General features: G+C 44.9%; 1 protein-coding gene across 1 annotated transcript in view; it reads left to right on the top strand.

The window, feature by feature from the left end:
- The first annotated feature begins 2,186 nt into the window (after positions 1-2,186).
- The window catches only part of PAWR (pro-apoptotic WT1 regulator), a 100,621-nt gene continuing 85,174 nt past the window's right edge, over positions 2,187-17,633 (top strand). The window contains exon 1 of the mRNA XM_056119907.1: positions 2,187-2,770. Within this exon, the coding sequence (XP_055975882.1) occupies positions 2,264-2,770 (507 nt within the window). The 5' untranslated portion in view covers positions 2,187-2,263. The remainder of the gene's footprint in view (positions 2,771-17,633) is intronic.

Raw genomic sequence — 17,633 nt, 5'->3', positions numbered from 1 at the left:
AAGATACAGGCAATAACATTTTTATCTCCTCTATTTCACAACCCCTTAAAGAGAAAATCCTCTCATAACTCACACAGCATACTGATGTGATTCTGTTGAATGCCCAAACCCTTCTCTCTCCTTAAAAATAAAAAAGAAAGTGATCAGTACTTGAAGTCCTGGTGGCACATTCAGGTTAGTACCTGCAAGGTTCAGCCTTTTACATGGACCCATAGGAAAGACCTTAATTTCCTAACGATGATTTTCCAGTTCTCTCCTGCTTACTCCAACAATTAGACCAAAGATGAGAACCGTGGGACTTTTTTTTTCCTCAGAAATATGTGATCCAGTCATCCGATTCTCATGGCCTCTGCAGGCACTTATGTCCACTCACCATCTTCCACCTGTGTAAAACAGGAACACTAAGTAGGAAGCACGATATTTGTATTAGGTAAGAGTGTGACTGACTCATGCTCCCCTACATTGTCCTAAGTGGTGACCCAATCCACATCGCCCCTAGAACCCCGTGCCCTGGCATTATTCGGATATCACAGTCCTGGAATCTCACAGTCCACCTAACCCCGAAAGAGGCACTTAGGCGACTAGCAGACTAACATCCGAGGATAAGATGGCACGTGAAGGCTGGAAAAAACAGAGAGGATCCACGCCCCAGCTCCTATCAAGTCAGCATCAACCCAGCTTTAGATTTTGAAAGGGAGCTCTGCAGCGAAATCCACAAGCGACTGAGCGAGGTGTCGAGGCAGGATCAAGAAAGGAAAACTCCAGATAGGCTGGGAAGCGCCAAAGCCATACGGAAACAAGTTTTTTTTTTTTTTTTCTCTTGCACGCCTAAACTAAATCTTTGAAAGTTTGGTTCAGCCGACTTTTTTTCCCCACCAGATCACCGACTTTTCCTCGAAGGAGGGCGCAGGGTTAGTTTCAGTTCCTAGGTAACAGGGGCAAACGGGGTGTGGGTAGCGACACGTTCAAAGGCCAGTACCCACCCCCCCCCCCCGCCGCCCCCCGCCTCCGGAATCATCGCCAGTTGCATGGCCCCCTGCCCTTCCGTCGCCGAGCTGGAGTCTTTTCTTGGACGGCTCCGGGCTTGGACTTAAAAGGAAGAGTGAGGGGAGAGGGGCGCCGTGAGAGGGGCGCGGGGAGAGGCGGAGCGGGGCGCCGCGCGTCCCGGGCGGGCGGCTCCGGGCCGGGCCTCGGACGCTCGCGCGAGCCCAGGAATGCGCAGCCCGAGCCGCGGGCGCTGGGCGAGCTGGACGCGGCGCCGCGCACCTGAGCGCCGGGGGCGGGGCGTCGGCGGGCGCGGACCCCCCCCCCCCCGCCCCCCGCCGCGCGCCGCACCCCTCGCGCGCCGTCTCGGCCCTTTCCGCCCGCGCTTCGGCGCCGCTCGGCTCCCCTCCCGCCCCGCGCGCGCTCTCTCCCTCCCTCCCTCCTTCCCTCCCTCCGTCCCTCCCTCCCGGCCCCGAGAGCCGCGGGCTCCGGACCCGGAGCTGTTGTTGGCCGCGCCGGCCGGCCGCTTCGGGCTCGCCTGGGCACCCCCAACTCCTAGTTTCCACCTTTCCCCCCGATTCCTCCCAGGTAAGGGGGGGAGGCCGCGCCCGGCGCGCCCGCAACTTCACACGCGCGCACTCCGGTCCCTTCCCGGGGCCGGCGGGCAGCTGCTTGTGTCCCCGCAGAGTCGGCGCTCCGGCCCCGCCGCCAGCTCCCGGGGCTCGGGGGTGGGGGGGGGGGGGGAGGGTGTCCCGGGTGTGTGTGTGTGTGTGTGTGTGTGTGTGCGGGGGGAGAATCCCGGGCGCCCTTGGGTGGGGGGGGGTGTGGCGGTGGGGGAAGGAGAAGCGAGGCGACGGCGACAGGTGGCGGGGTCCGACCCCGGCCTCGGGTGGGCGCGGGGCGAGCGGGCCGGGGGTGGGGACCGTCGCTCGGGGCACCCCCTGGAGGGGAGGCAGCCACACCGGTCGGGGAGGTGCGCGGGGGAGAGTTTGCGGAGTTGGGCTGGGGTGGGGGGACGCGTGCGGGCGCGCGGGGGGCGCGGCCGCGGGGTCCCCCTCCGACCTGACTCTCCCCTTCCCCGCCCCCTTTTGTGTTTCCTCCCCCCTCCCCCCCCCCCCCCCACAGCAGGGCCGCCGGCCGGTTGCTGGAGCTGCGGGCACCCCCGCGCCTCGGGCCAAGGAGCGGGGCCGGGGATCGTGCCCTCGGCGCCCGTCCGGGTGGACGTGCTGCTGGACGGGGGGCGACCCGAGGTGAGAGCCCGGCCGGCCCCGCTGGGAATATGGCGACCGGTGGCTACCGGGCGGCGGGCGGCAGCACCACCGACTTCCTGGAGGAGTGGAAGGCCAAGCGCGAGAAGATGCGCGCCAAGCAGAACCCCCCGGGAACGGCGGGCGGCAGCGGCGACGCGGGGACCGGCCCGGGGGTCGGGGTCGCCGCCGCCGCAGCCGCCGCCGCCCCCCTCGAGCTTAACAACAACCTCCCCGGCGCCGCCGCACCTGCCGCCCCCGGGGGCGTGAACTGCACCGGGGGCCCCGCGCCGCCCCCGGCCCGCGCTGCAGCCAGCGCCCGGCGGCCGGACGACGAGCCCGCAGCCACCGCCGCCGCCGCCGCAGCCGGGGTGTCCCGGGCATCCCCCGTCCCGGGCGACGACGAGGAGCGGGACGGCGGCCCCGAGAAGGGCAAGAGCTCGGGCCCCAGCGCCAGGAAGGGCAAGGGGCAGATCGAGAAGAGGAAGCTGCGGGAGAAGCGCCGCTCCACCGGCGTGGTCAACATTCCCGCGGCCGAGGTGAGCGCGCTGGGTCCGGGGCGTCCCTCTCCCCGCTTCCCCCCCCCACCCCCCACCCCCCGACGGGCTCTTCTCCCGTCCCCACCCCAACCCCGTCCCCACGAGGCGCGAGCAGACGGGGCGCCGAGGAGGACGAGCTTCCCGGGATGTGTGCACGGTCACTGCCCCCTGCCCCAAATGAGACACGTGCTAATCAGGCTTCCAGGCCAAGGGCGCGCTCAGCCTTGGGACCCGAGTTTGCACGGTTAGGTGGGTGGGTGGGTGGGTGCGTGGGTGGAGAAGCAGCTTGCGCCTGCAGGACTCCTCCCTCCATCCGTGAACCGGCCCCGTTGCTGTGCGGGAGGATTTGATCGCAGCCGACGACTCCATTCTCTAGTCTTCCCTTCGCCCCTGCACTGGCTCCCCAACGCTTTATCTCCTTTCCCAGTGGTGGATCAGCACCTGTACAGAAAATGCGGCTCCAGCTCCCTCGTTCACTGAACCCCAGGGAGCGCCTGCAAAGGAGCTCTAGACGGTCCTTTGAACCCCAAACACACGTGCGTGCACATGCAATCACCGCACACCCAGGCTAACAAAACGCACAAGCACATGTACAGGCACGCGTGCGCTTTTTTTTTTTTTAAGAGGGACTGTTGGAATGCACTAGCATCCCACAATTCTTTTTTTTTTTCTTTTTTTTTCTAAGATGGTTTCTCGTCGTAATCAAGTATTTGTGGATTCTGGAAAACATTTATGTGGTAGGGTTGGGTTTCTTGGACTCTGGCGTGGAGGTTATTTTGGAGCAGTCAGAAGGCGTTTTTGAGGGCTGCAGCATCTTCCTATCCGAGTGGCTGGTGAAACATTTTCAACGCGTGGACGTGACCCCACCTCTCTTTACTTTCCGCAAAAACAGTCCTGAATAAGTTACTTCAGTAATAGTTCAGTGGTTTGGGGGAGCGATTGAGCGGCCTTTAAACCCAAAAGTAATTGATGTCTCTTTCTCTTTGGAACTTTTAGGTTTTACTCTCCCCCCCACCCCCCCTTAAAGCGTCTAAGCTTCTAATTTTCTTAACATTTTGTACCCAATATATCATTAAGAATTTATTAACTTTCACTGTGGCTTAAGTAAAAAGCATTTGCAGAGTTAGCACGTGTATCAGTTTCCCCAGATTTTCAGGTCAATGTGATTTCCATACCTGGAAAACTAGGGCCTATCTTGGAAGGGTGTATTTTTATAGGAGTGTTTCAGAGAGATTTTTATCAAGACAGCAAAACTGTCCTCTGCGGTTTGCTACTTGCACAAAAGATCTGTTACTCATTAAATTACTTTAAAAGGAATTCATAAGAGGGGTAATCAGATTTCTAGGGCATTTTTTTAAAAAAAGTTAAAATATGAAGATTAAGGGGAAACTGAATACAAAACCTTGGGAAAACCACATTCCTCAGCTTTATTTTTAAAAGTAGTTAATGGTTCAAATAAAATAATTTGTCATTTTTAATCTTTTACTCACTTCATCTGACAGGGTCTTATTTTGGGAAATAGTTTGGCAAGATTTAAACTGACTTCTTGTGCTGAAATTGTTAGTTTTCAAGTACCTTTTCTTATTTTTCAAAACAAGTGTAATGTTTACTGGGGCAAGTAAGTCTGGTGTATCTTGTGAGATCCTAAGAAACATCCTTTGTTAAATCTCTTGCTTTGTGTAAGGAAACATAGTGCTGAGAATGTAGATGACTCCCCACTACAATTGAGTCTAATACTCTGGAATGTTTTTCGTTTGGGTGTTGGCAACTCCTAAATTTAATCTTCCTTAAAAACAAACAACCCAGGGTACCATTTTTTGGCTGTGGAATTTGAACTTTTTTTATTGAATAGGGAATTGAAGACTGCTTTTTCTTAGTGGTAACTATGGCTCTTGCATGTGGTAGGACCCAACAAAACATGGAAATGTTTTACCACAGTATCTAATTAGTTAGGCATACTTTAGGAATACCAATCCCTCACATTTTTTGTTATTTTTTTAATTTTGTGGTTGTTTATTTTTAAACAGTGTCTTTCAGTTAATTTTATAGTTTTTATAGTAATAAAATACATAAAATTTTAGAGGAGAACCATTTTCCTGTTTGTACCTTGTTGCTTTTTAAGAGTTGTGTACCATTCCTTTTTTTCTTAGTAGTTTCAACATTAAAAATGCCAGTTTCTTTCTTAATGTGGGGTTTCTTGTGTAATATTATTTAGCACTCCTATTTTTTTTAAAGTCATAATACATCACAGAACTTTCAGGTATGAAAGTATTGTAAAAGCAGAAGATCACCAATTTGTCAGTCCTCAAAGGTAGGTTTGTTTGATTTATGTTTGAGTATGCCTCTCTTGTTTTCATATAGTATTTATTGGTAGATTTCCCTGTAACTTGTGTGCAAAGTGCCCCACTGTAGTGTGTGATAAACATCAAGTTTCTTTTTTTAAAAAAAGGGGCCATGAGATAGTGCAATGATTGGCAAGGCACTTGTAAGCAGCGACCTGGGGGTTTGATAGTCTGATCCCAGGTACGTTAGTATCTTCAGATGTAATTCCTGAGAATCACCAGATGTGGTCCCCTAACAAAACAAAACAAAATTAAGCTGTGATGGGTTCATTAGACCATCATCAACTTACTTTACTGAAGAATTAAAAATTGTTACAGGCGCAGAGGATTTGACTGAATGGTAGAGTGCATACTCTGCCTGTGAGGTCCTGGGTTCAGTCCTCACACCAACACAAAGAACTCCCTAAAACAAACAAAAATGTTACAGAGGTATCTGCCAAATCTAAAGGCAGCTGGGCAAGAGCTTTAGAAGTGAGCAAGGTCAAAACTGAAAGTGGTGGGTGGGCACGTCAGAACGCTAATGAAAGGTACAAGTATACAGAGAGCCGTAGGTTAAGTTTAGTTGCTCTCACTATTTTGTTGTAAAGCTTTTCTCTAAATGTTTACTTTTTCTATTTTGGGGTTTGACGCTCAAATTGGATACTTTAGATATGACATCCTGCCAATATTTCTTGTATATGTTACTGGAAGTCAGGTGATTACAGGTTTCTGTTAAATGTGCCATGGTAAGCACTGTTGAGTAAACAAGGTAAAGGTGATATATGGTCTCAAGGAGCACGACTTATCTGGGGCTCAGGATAAGGCATAATTACATGAAGAATCTAGGTACAAAGTTAACAGTTTAAAAACGATCTTGCCATAAACAATGAACCAAATGTTAGAAATATTGTGTGTTTAAAGGAAATATGGTTGGATTGAGAACAACTGTTGAGGGCAAGGGTCTTGAGTCGAGACATTTTTGTACCTATGTATTTATTCATACTTGTTTGTCCAACGGGCTGGAGCTATAGCACAGCGGTAGGGCATTTGTCTTGCGTGCAGCCAGCCCGGTGGAGCTGGGTTCCATTCCTCTGCCCCTCTCCGAGAGCCCAGCAAGATACCGAGAGTATCTTAGTATCTTGCCCCCATGGCAAAGCTTAGCAAGCTACCGTGACATATATTCAGTATGCCACAGTAACAACAAGTCTCAAAGTGAGACGTTACTGGGCCCGCTCGAGCAAATCGAGGACAGTGTTTGTTTGTACAACATTTTCAATATTAGAGTGCTGTGGTTTTCACCTGTGGTACCATGTTATTAATATCATGTGAGGGTCTTTAAAAAGTGCTCCCATGTTGATTAATGCCCTCACCCTCCCTGACAGTCTTTATGATTCAATGGTTTTGGGATGGATCCCAGACATTAATATTTTGATGACCTCACCATGTGATTCTAATGTAAGTCTTGGTTTAAAACTACTGGCGCTGTACTCTGGGAATACAAAATGCATTAAGACTTATGTCTTGCCCAAGAGGGGCTCTCACACAGTAGAAGGCAACGTAGTGAATATATTAAGTGATCCCCCTCCCCCAGGAGTGTAACTCTTGGTGGTGCTCAGGGTTACTCCTGGCTCTGGCCCAAGGAATGGCTTTTGTCAGGCTCAGGGGACCATGTAGAGTGCTGCCCTGTGCTAAGCAAAAAACACCCTACGCGCTGCACTGTCCCTCTGACTCCCAGAGTGTAACTCTTGAGCAGGCTACCTGCCTTAGGGAGGATCCCTATATGAGAGAGAGGCTCCCTATATGTTCTAACTCCTGTTTTCAGAGAACTTAATGATGATATACCATTAATTAGGTTTGCATGAGTTGGACTAGCATAGATGGTTTATGTATAGAAAATAGAACCTTTAAGGAGTGGAATGGTGCTCAAGTTTTGATTTAAATAGGAAAGTTAACACAATTTGAAATTTACCTGTTTTCATAGTGGTTGGCTAATTGTGGCTACATTTTTAAAACTAGTAGCACACCCATGTAGCAGCACTGTAGCACTGTCCTTCCATTGAGTTCATTGATTTGCTCGAGCGGGCACCAGTAACATCTCCATTGTGAGACTTGCTGCTACTGTTTTGCATAAGTCTTAATGCATTTTGTATTCCCAGAGTACAGCGCCAATAGTTTTGAACCAAGACTTACATTAGAATCACATGGTGAGGTCATCAAAATATTGAATAGGCCACAGGGAGCTTGCCAGACTCTGCCATGCGGGCGGGATACTCTTGGGAGCTTGCCAGGCTCTCTGAAAGGAACGAAGGAATCGAACCCGGGCCGGCCGCATGCAAGGCAAACACCCTAACTGCTGTGTTATCACTCCAGCCCGTGTGGTAGTTTATTGTTTATTTGGTGGGGGACGCTTTGTTGACAATGTTGGGGACCACTTTGTGTGGTAAGGGCATAACAGTTTCTGGCTTGGACTCAACTTTTTGGTATTTGGGCTCAGTGATGTAAAGCTATTCCAGCTTGGTAGTTCTCGGGGCCACCATAGTCATGTCCAGAGGTGCCTAGGGTGCCATTCAGAACTAGTGTCAAACTTGAGTCCTCAAGCATGCCATGCATGCATTCCCGTGCTTCAAACTCTCTCTCCAGACCCCAGTGCAGTGTCTCTCTACTGCATCTTCTCTCCCTCCTTTTCTTTCCTCTCCCACACCTGGTGACCATATGCAGTGGTGGGGATTGAACTCACACACTGTCTCCTGTGTGTGGAAGTCAGGCAAGTGCATGAGTTTCTGTATCGTCTTCAGCCCAATTTTTCACATTAATCTCGTTTTCCAGTGGAGAAAATGAAGGCTTAGAAAGTTTAAATTATTAAGAACACATGAAAAGTAAAGTTGGAGAATAGTGTTTTATGTGTGTGCATGGATTTACGTGTATATCAACTGAAAGGAGAATTTTTGAGGGGCTGTGGGGAGGCACATCTGGTGGTGCTCAGGACTTGCTTCTGGTTCTGTGCTGGGCTTGGGGGACCATACAGGGTGACAAGATTGAACCCCGGCCGGCTGTGTGCAGGGCAAAAGCCTCCTTGCTGTACTGAAGGTATAGCACCAGAAAGGAGAATTTGTACCTTTTTTTCTCCCCCTCTCCTTTTTGCTGATACTGTTGTTGTGAATGGGGGTCACCCACAGGTTTGGTTGCGTGTTTGCTCACTTGGACACTGAGCTTGCTTGGAGATATTGGGTTCTTAATTTTTTAGTGTCAGACTTGTGTGCTTCTTGGTTCCATGCTAGTTGTGCAACCCCCAACTCTAGAATGCTACAACATTCTGCTTGTAGTGCTTTCCGGGGGTTGAATTCCCTACCACACTGCTTTCACATTTTTTCCCCTTATTTCCTGGGGGTTTGCTTTAGCTATGGTACTAACATACTTGTATTTTGCATAGCTGTAGTGTGACAGTAAATTGTGTTACCAGGATTTCAGGCAGTGGAGCTGATGGTTTTGTGCTCTTCACATGCATCAAGAGTGCTTGGGCTCACACTGTATAATGGACATTTTTGAGCCACTAAACCATCTCTTGAACTTCCTAGGAAGGGGATTGTTTGGTGCAAAAGTAATTTTTGAGGACCACGTGGTGGAGGGGATCTAACTGGGTTTGATTGTGTGAGGCAAGTATTTTAACCCCTGTACCATTTCTCCTACCCTAAGAAAGAGGAATTGCTAAGAATTGCTTTATATTATTTTGCTTTATTTCCTTAGATTTTTGTGTAGTTTTTAAAAAAATCATGTTATCATAATTGATTCAAACATCTAAATGGGGATATCAACCAATGTACGGAATGGAATAGAAATTCAGGTCAGGTCAAATTTGTAAGCTCTGAAAATGTTTATGATCTATAGTTTGCTTGGCAAAATTTTTAACACCAAGCCATCAGCAGGTACTAATCTTCTATTTGCCCACCATTCAGAAACCTGTATCTTGATTTTACTAAAGTCGTATGTTGGTCTTTTGTCAAGGTGTGGTTAGAACACCTATTCCCTGCTTTGAAGGAGCAGTTAATAAATAGAGAGGACTTTTAAGTGAACCTAATTTAAGTCTTTAATTATTTAGTATGTTCACTAAACAGTATATAAGACAAGTTCCACTTAAGTAAACCTTATAATACAGGTAGATTAGGAAATTCCTGTTGGTATGCCTATTATATTCCAGACTGTCTACCTTTCTATGTGATGACTCAGTAGGGTACCTAATAGTGACTCAGAGTTAGAGAAAATTGGACTTGTGAGCAGAGTAAATGTAGTATAAACATTGGGGTTGCTCAGTAAGATATTAAGTCCAGCTTCCCTGAATTTGAACTCATTGATAACATAAATTGAAAATTTAGTATCAGAATTTGTTATGAGTTAGCTAAGCTGAGATGACCTTTTTCTGTAAAAATAATTATGTAATTAGAGGACCTTATGCTATGTTTATTAAATGCCACACATTATTTTAAGGCTTTTTCCCTGGAAAAATGGAGCTAAGAGGGATAGTTACTTGCCTGAGATCACATGAGGTACTTAAACTGAGTAGACATAGTTGCCTTCCAAATCTAGTGCCTGATCATTTTTTTCCTCCTATTTTAGTGTGCTATATAAATGTATTTCTGTTTTCCTGGCTTCAGAAATGCAAAAACTTTTAGTATTAAAATATAAGATTTTAGTATGAAAATTTAGTATTGAAATACAAGTATTAAAATATAAATTAAAATATACTTTAGTATATAAAATATAAAGAGCCTAAGAGATAATTAGGGATTAAAATCCTGCCTTGGTTTGATTCCCAGTACCAAATGCTTTGCTAAGTATCTCAGTGGATAGTCCTCAAGACTCGGAGACTCTGAGCACTGCCAGGCTGACTTGGGTAATCCCTGGCACTGCAGAGTCCAAGGAAGATCACATTCTTGGTCCTTGTTATTGAATGTCTGGGCCAGCTGTCAAAGGATCATCAGGAATGGCCTATGTCATCGTGAGTACCACTAGGGACATTCTCCCCACCCCAAGAAAAGTAAAGACATTGGCATTCAACTTTAAAATACTGTTACTATAAAAATGGAACTTTACTGGAGAAATTTGAGAGCAAATAAACAATAGATAATGGCTTTAAAATTATTACTTAAAATAGTTAATAAGGACTCGGAGACTATATTATACCTTGCAAGCAGATAGAGTCACAAGTGTAAATTCCTCATGTGCCACTTAAATGATGCATTGATCTTGGTAGTTGTTTTTTTTTTTTTTCCTGTGATCCTGGTGCCATAAGCAATTTCTGGCTGCATTCTCTCTAGTGCTGTGTGTGTGGCTATTGCAGGATGGGGTGCACCTTCAAGTGAACACTGCATCTATTCTAATAGGTGAACCCCAGGGCCAGGAAGTTCAATCTCTAGTGAGCCAGAGTTATAAGTACCATAGTTGTGTAACTGCCACAGTGATCCCTGGTGAGCTCATGTGTAAGCATTACAGCGAAAGGAATGTGAACCCAGGTCATCACCAGCACTGTATATGTCAGCACTGCAACCTCAGCAGGCTCAGTGCATGGAAACTCATGCCAGGCTTTTATGTGACCCCTAGTATTGTAACAGTGTCAACACCAACAAAGAAGGGAAGTGGGGAGGGAAAGGGAACAAATAATTATCAAGCCAGTAGCCTTATTTATGCTCTTTATTGTTTTTTTAACACCTGGGGATAAGTCATAAAAAATTTAGTATTAACACTGATTTTTGAAATTTTTTAAAATTATTGTCAATTCACAGCAGTAGGGCATTTGCCTTGCACGCAGCCAACATGGCCGACCCGAGTTCGATTCCTCCGCCCCTCGCCCCTCTCGAAGAGCCCGGCAAGCTACCGAGAGTATCTCGCCCTCATGGCAAAGCCTGGCAAGCTCCCCATGGCGTATTCGATATGCCGAACACAGTAACAAGGTCCACAATGGAGGCGTTACTGGGCCCGCTCGTGCGAATCGATGAACAACGGGAGGACAGTGTTTGGACAGTGTTTATTGTCAGTTATTGGGTTTGACATTTTCCGTGTGTGTGTGTGTGTGTGTGTGTGTGTGTGTGTGTGTTTCTACATTCCATAAAATTTACTTTTTTGGTAAAGTAAATTTTTCTTTTTTAACTTTTTACATAATCACTGTGAGATAGATCTCAAAAACCTGGATTTTTTTTCACAGGAGTGGTACTGAGTGATTGCTCCCAGTAATTCCTTGAGAAGTGGGGCTCCATGCACTTCTGGGAATCAGAGCCAGGACATCAGCATGCAAAGCATCTGGCCCTTTATTGGATTTCAGTCATAGAATGTTCCAACACCCATCCCTCCACCAGTGTACATTTCCTAGCTCTAGTGTCCCCGGGTTCCCTCCCATCACCCCTACCCCCTGCCTGCCATAAGACAGGCCCCGCCCCTCTTTTGGCATTGTGGTTTGCAATGTTGATACTGATAGGTTATCAAGAATATCCCTGGTAAAGTAAATCTTATGCCACCTGACTGGGGTGAAACACAGAAATCTGAATTTGAAGTAAATAGCATTGATGATAATGGGAGATGTGACCCCTCCCCCTGACTACCCTTCACTCAACCCATATCTTTTAGGACACTGACTTAAGTATCATGCCAAGCTGTAAGTGGTCAAAATCCATTTTTACTTTGGAATCTTATTGTTTTGGTCTGTATTTTATGCTTTTATAATTTCATCTTATTTTTTTTGTTGTTGTTTCTAGAACTTATTATACCTATGTTTTCAGTTCTCCACTAAGTACTGTGCAATCTACTTAAAGTTCATGTCAAATTTTCCTACATTTCACAGAGAAAATAAAATGATGGGCAAATCTCAAATTCACTTGAGGTGGGACTTTGGGCCATACCACAAAGTGACTAGGTGGCCATTCCTGGTACTGTGCTCAGGAGGTGCTCGGAGGCTCTGTGAGGTATCAGGAGTTCAAAAGGGGTTGGTGGGAGGCAAGGTAGGCACCTAACTCCAGGACTGCTTCTCCAGCTCCACACCTTAAAAATTTTAAAATACTTGGAAGCCTGCTACTATTTTTACTGGGGTTTAGCCAGAAGAGACCTTTGATTTAATTGACTGCACTATTTTCTGAGTTTTTGATATAACTTTCATGGTTATATAAAGGTCCACTATCGAAACTCATGAACTGGTTTTATTTGTTTGGGGGCTGTACCCGCTGGTGCTCAGGAGTATTCCAGGAGTAGTACTTAGTGATTGCTCCCAGTAATGCCTTGAGGAGTGGGGCTCCATGCACTTCTGGGAATCATAGCCAGGACATCAGCATGCAAAGCATCCAGCCCTTTATGCTATTTCCCTGCTTAAATTATTTGGAATAAAAGCACGTTACTGATTTACTGTTAACAGTTGGGTGTAAATTTGGGGGTTCAGCTTCATACTTCCATTTGAATATGCCTCACCTACCCACTGCCGAAATTCTAGTGTCATTCACTCTGGCAGACTGATACAGTTCTTCCTTTTCCTCTGGCCTCTCTTCCCCTATGCTAACCATCATAATTTTGAGAAGTTGCAAAAAATATTTAGTTCATTTGCTTTGATTATTTATATTCTGTAGAGGAGCGAACCATCTGGTAATGTCTTTCATTTTCTGACTTATTTTGCTTACATAATCACCTCAAGTTCTGTTCTGCTGTCAGAAAGACAAACTTTTATCTTTTTAAATAACTGAGTAGTTATCCCATATATATATATATATATACAGTTTCTTTGTCTAACCATCTGTCGTTGGACATTAAGAGTGTTTCCATGTCTTGGCTATTAGAAATAATGCTGCTATAAATGCATCTTTTATATATGGCATTATATGTGACATTTTAAAAAATATTCTTGGATAAATACCTAGGAATCCTATTATTGAATCATGCAAACATTTGGGAACTTAATTTAGAGTAAAGATGGACTTAGAGTTTGACATGGTACTTAAATCAGTGTCCTAAAATTTATGGGTTGAGAGTGAGAGTGGTTAGGGCTAGGAATTTATCATCTACCAGTATCATCTATACTGATTATTTCAAATTCAGATTTCTGTGTTCTACTCCAGTTGGGTTACATGTGATCTCATTTTAACATACTCTGAATAATTCTCATACACACTGAGATTCGAGAAACACTGACTTAAATAACTTGTTCATCTGTCAGATGAAATTAATACTGATGATCTGGATAGGGTTTTCATAGAAATCAAATGAAATCATAAAAGTGCTATAAAATAGATAATAAATTGGATGGTAGTGGGTTACATGATTTTATTGTGTGATTATGTGTTATGTGGATAACTTGTTACTAAGGAAGTTTCTTGGGAGGGTAAACATTTCTCTTTTTTTGCTTCTGATTTTAAAACATAGCTATTTTAACATTTCTGTAATGTCATATGTTTAGTTCAATATGTTTGCCTGCCTTGTTTCTTGTCAGGAACTTAGATTGCAAAGGCTAGAGAGAGAACACAGAGGTTACAGACACTTGCCTTACCTGTGGTCAAGTCTAGTTCAATCCTAGTCCTGTGTAAGGTGTCCCAAGCACTACCAAGGAGTTACCCCTAAGCCCAGAACCAGCAGTAGTTCCTGAGCTTTTTCTCACCTCTTCCCCCTAAGTCTGGACTACCAAAACATCCTTCAAGTGCTTCATGTGTCATTAGAACTTTCACTCTTTTTTTTTTTAAAATAGAAGTACCCCTTTCAGGGATCTTCAGGGCCGTCAGAGGCCTTTCTGAGTGGCACTGGGGGCAGAGCATGCTTGCTGGGGATTAAACTCAGGGCACTGCACATGTGATGTGTGTACTCTGGCATTTATCTTTCTATCTCTCCTTTTTCATTTTCCATACACACATATATATATTTTTGAAAGAAAATAACTCTCCCCACTCAGTCCCTCTCATATTTATATCAGTTATATTTTTGGTTTTAATCATAGTTTCTTTCATTGCAGAGAAATGACACAATTATATCAGTGTTAAATATTACCATTTGCTGCTAAAAATGTATTAAAAAACTAATCATTTTATTGTAATTCTCAGAAAACAAAAAATGACCGCTTATTACTTTATACATTTTAATATTTGTTTCTAGTTCTTTTTCTGTGTACAAAAAAAATGGAACTGCACTACAGAGATTTATTTGTGATTAGTCATTTTACCATGAGTATTGTTAAGGTCTTACTATAAAAATGGGGATGAGGGTGAGAGAGACTGGAGCTTGTACTTTGCATATAGGAAACCTTGGCTCTGTTCCTGGCACGAAGTGGTCCCCACTCTGATCATTGTCAGAAGAGAGCATTGAGCTGGGAGTAGCTCTTGAGCACTAGTGGGTTCGCCTCTCCCCACAGAGAGAAATAAAACTTTTATCCACCTGTGATGCTCAGGTCTTATTCCTGGCTCTGTGCTCAGGAATTACTCCTGACAGTGCTTGGGTGGGACCATATGGGGTGCCGGGGATTGAACCTGGGGTGGCCCACTGCAGGGCAAACACTCTACCTATGGTATTATCCTTCTGGCCCCAGGGATGAATTTTTTATTTTATCATTACTATTATTTAAAAGAATTTTTTTTCACTCACGTCACGGTGAGATGTACACAGTTACAGAACTGTTCATGATCAGGTTTCAGAGTCCATTTCCCACCACAAATGACCCCAATTTACCTCCCCCCACCCTCCTCCCTCAGCCTGCCTCTATGACAGGCACTTTTCTTCTCTCCCTCTCTCTCTCTCTCTCTCTCATGAATATTTTAACACATAATAAAACCCCTAGTGTTTGGGGGCCCAACCTGACTAGTGCTTCGATTCAAAGGCCCAAGGATACACGGTTGCTGGCTTGCACTTCCAGGGGTTACCTTGGCCACCCTGATGGCATTCAGTGCTACACCCAATAGTGTTTGTGGGGATCTCCAGGGCTGCACTCAGTGATACTCCTTGGGACCACCTGGTGCCAGGGAAAGAACTAGGGTTGGCCACACTCAAGGCATGTGCCTAACTTGTACTATTTCTGTGTCCCTTTCTTAGCTGCTTTTAAGTCTATAATTCAGTGGCATTAAATGCCTTCACTGTGTTGTTCATCCATCACTATATCTATCTTCCTAATCTTTTCATTTTGTAAGTCTGTAGACTTAAACAATCATTTCCCACTTTCTTCCTCTCCTGACAACCAACCATCATTATATTTCCATCTTTTTCTTCTTCTTCTTCTTTTTTTTTTTTGTCATACCCTGCCATGGTCAAGGGTTACTCCTGGTTCTGCACTCAGGAATTATTCCTGGTGTTGCTTGGGGAACTATATGGGATGCCGGGGATCGAACCTGGGTTGGCCTCATGCAAGGCAAATGCTCTATCCACTATATGATCACTCTGGTCCTATTTTCTGTCTTCAGGGTGTGTTTGTAGTTATTTAATATTAAAATACTTCAGCGTTTCTTCATTTGAAAAGGGTTCTTTCTATCTCCCTTGTTCTGTAACTTTCTAATCGTTGATGAATAAGTTGATTTTAAAAAGTTGTCTTATGATAAAGAGTCATTTATCTCTTTTTCTGTATTTTGTTTCCTGAAGCATTCTTCTTGTTTTGTTTTTGGGTGCTCCTGGAGGTGAAAGGGAGCTACTACCAGCTCAGTGTTTGGGGTGTCCCAGCAGTACTCAGGAGACCTGGGGATCAAGTCCAAGACTCCCGCATGCAAAGCATAGATTCCAGCTCTCTGAATCATCATCATGCCTCTTAAACGCCTTCCTTAAGAAGTGTTCGGGTCGTTTAGAGATACTTATATGCACTAGGATCTTCAGATAGTTATGGAGGAATATCAGAGTTTTTTGGTTGTGTTTTGTTCATTTGTGGGGTTCTTTTTTGTATATGAGGGGAGAATGGGGGGTACTCCCTTGGAGTGCTCTGGATTTACTTCCATTGTTGGCAAAACTAGGAGAAGGCTTCTGAACTGTAGTTTTGGAGACCAGAATTTCAGATGGCCTCGCTTGAGTGACTAATTTTCTATCATGTGTCATAGAGCAATATTAAGACCACGTGTTTATTTCATAGGCATGATGTATCAGCACAGTCACATTTATAGTCCTCATTGTCTTTCTCATTCATGTCGGTCATCAGTGTTTCGTAAACAAATGTTTGCTCTTTAGTTAACTTGAGTTCTTCTACCTCACTTGCTCATTCTCAGTTGCTCCCACCTGTCATTAAACGCAGCATCCTCCTCAGTTAGGATAATTACATTATCAGTACATGTAGTAGTGCCAAAGAGTTGTGGCTTGTGAATTGTATGGTGAAGTAGTGAAGTAGTGGTTATTTTAAATCAGAGTGAATGTGAGCTTCATATTGTTCAGTGCTCTAGCTCTGTGACAAATCTCGGAGGTCTCTATATTTTTTATTCTGGTGACAAGGTGGTTTTCTATGCTTGGGTAAGGTATATAGGAAAGGCAAATGATGTGTCATGCTTAACTTGTTCCGTTGCATATTAGTTCCACTGGACCAAGTACAGTTTCCTAAACATGTTGTGTAGGGACTGTAGTACTGCAGCCATGGCGCTTTCCTTGCCTGTAGCTGATCGAGTTTGATATCCAGCACCCCATGAGGTCCTCTGAGCCTGCCAGAAGCCACTCCTGAATGCAGAGCCAGGAGTGAGCCCTGAACACAGTCTGTTGTGGCCCAACTTCCCATCCCCAATGTTGTATACTGGTATTTGTTTTTATATACAAAATCTATCTCTCTGTCTCACATGCACAGTCACATCCATTTGATCCAGAATAAATGAAGCAGTGGCATGGAATAAATTCAAGTAATTAGATGCAGAAAGGGTAGTAACTGGAAGTATGAACATGTGTTCAAAATTTCTGTGCACTTAGACTGATAGCTACTGCAATGGTACTAGAGATGGACAATAGTGGGTGAAGTTGACAGGCATTTATGGGTACTAGACAGTTAACTATTACCTTTTTTCTCTTTTTAAATTTATAAATGCCAGAGTATCTTTAGAGATTATTTAGGCCATTATGGAAAGTGTTAGCTTGTGTTTTGCTTTTATCCAAAACTTACGTTATATTTTATTATTATTTTTTTAACTTTATATTTTAGCTTTAACCTCTTCTAGAGTGTAACCATTTTTCTCCTCCAGATCTGACTTTTTTTTTATGGGTCTGTAAGCTTCATATTTTACTCTTTGTTTCTTAATACTCCTCTCTTTTGTCTCTTATTTAGTAGAGGACTTACCCAGCATTCCTTGGGGGGCTAGGTTGGAGATGGGGGTGACTAGTGCCACCAGTGATGCTCTAGAACCATCAGGCCTAACCTGGTGATGCTCAGGGGATTTTTGGGTGTTGGGGATCAATTTCAAGGATTCAAACATGATTGGCTTGTGCTTTACTACTTAACACTGATGCTGGCACTGCAATTTGAGTTAATTAAGCTACGTTGAACTGTGAGCCACCTGTGGTACACACTGCCATCGACTTGTCAAGCCCTGTCTGCCTATTTAATCTTTCCATGGAGCAATATTTTTTACATCTTAATCTTG

The sequence above is a fragment of the Sorex fumeus genome, unplaced genomic scaffold, assembly GCF_029834395.1.
Source record: "Sorex fumeus unplaced genomic scaffold, SorFum_2.1 ptg000003l, whole genome shotgun sequence".
Lineage (NCBI taxonomy): Eukaryota > Metazoa > Chordata > Mammalia > Eulipotyphla > Soricidae > Sorex > Sorex fumeus.
The sequence above is the reverse complement of the archived record's forward strand: the minus strand, read 5'-3'. Positions and strand labels throughout refer to the sequence as shown.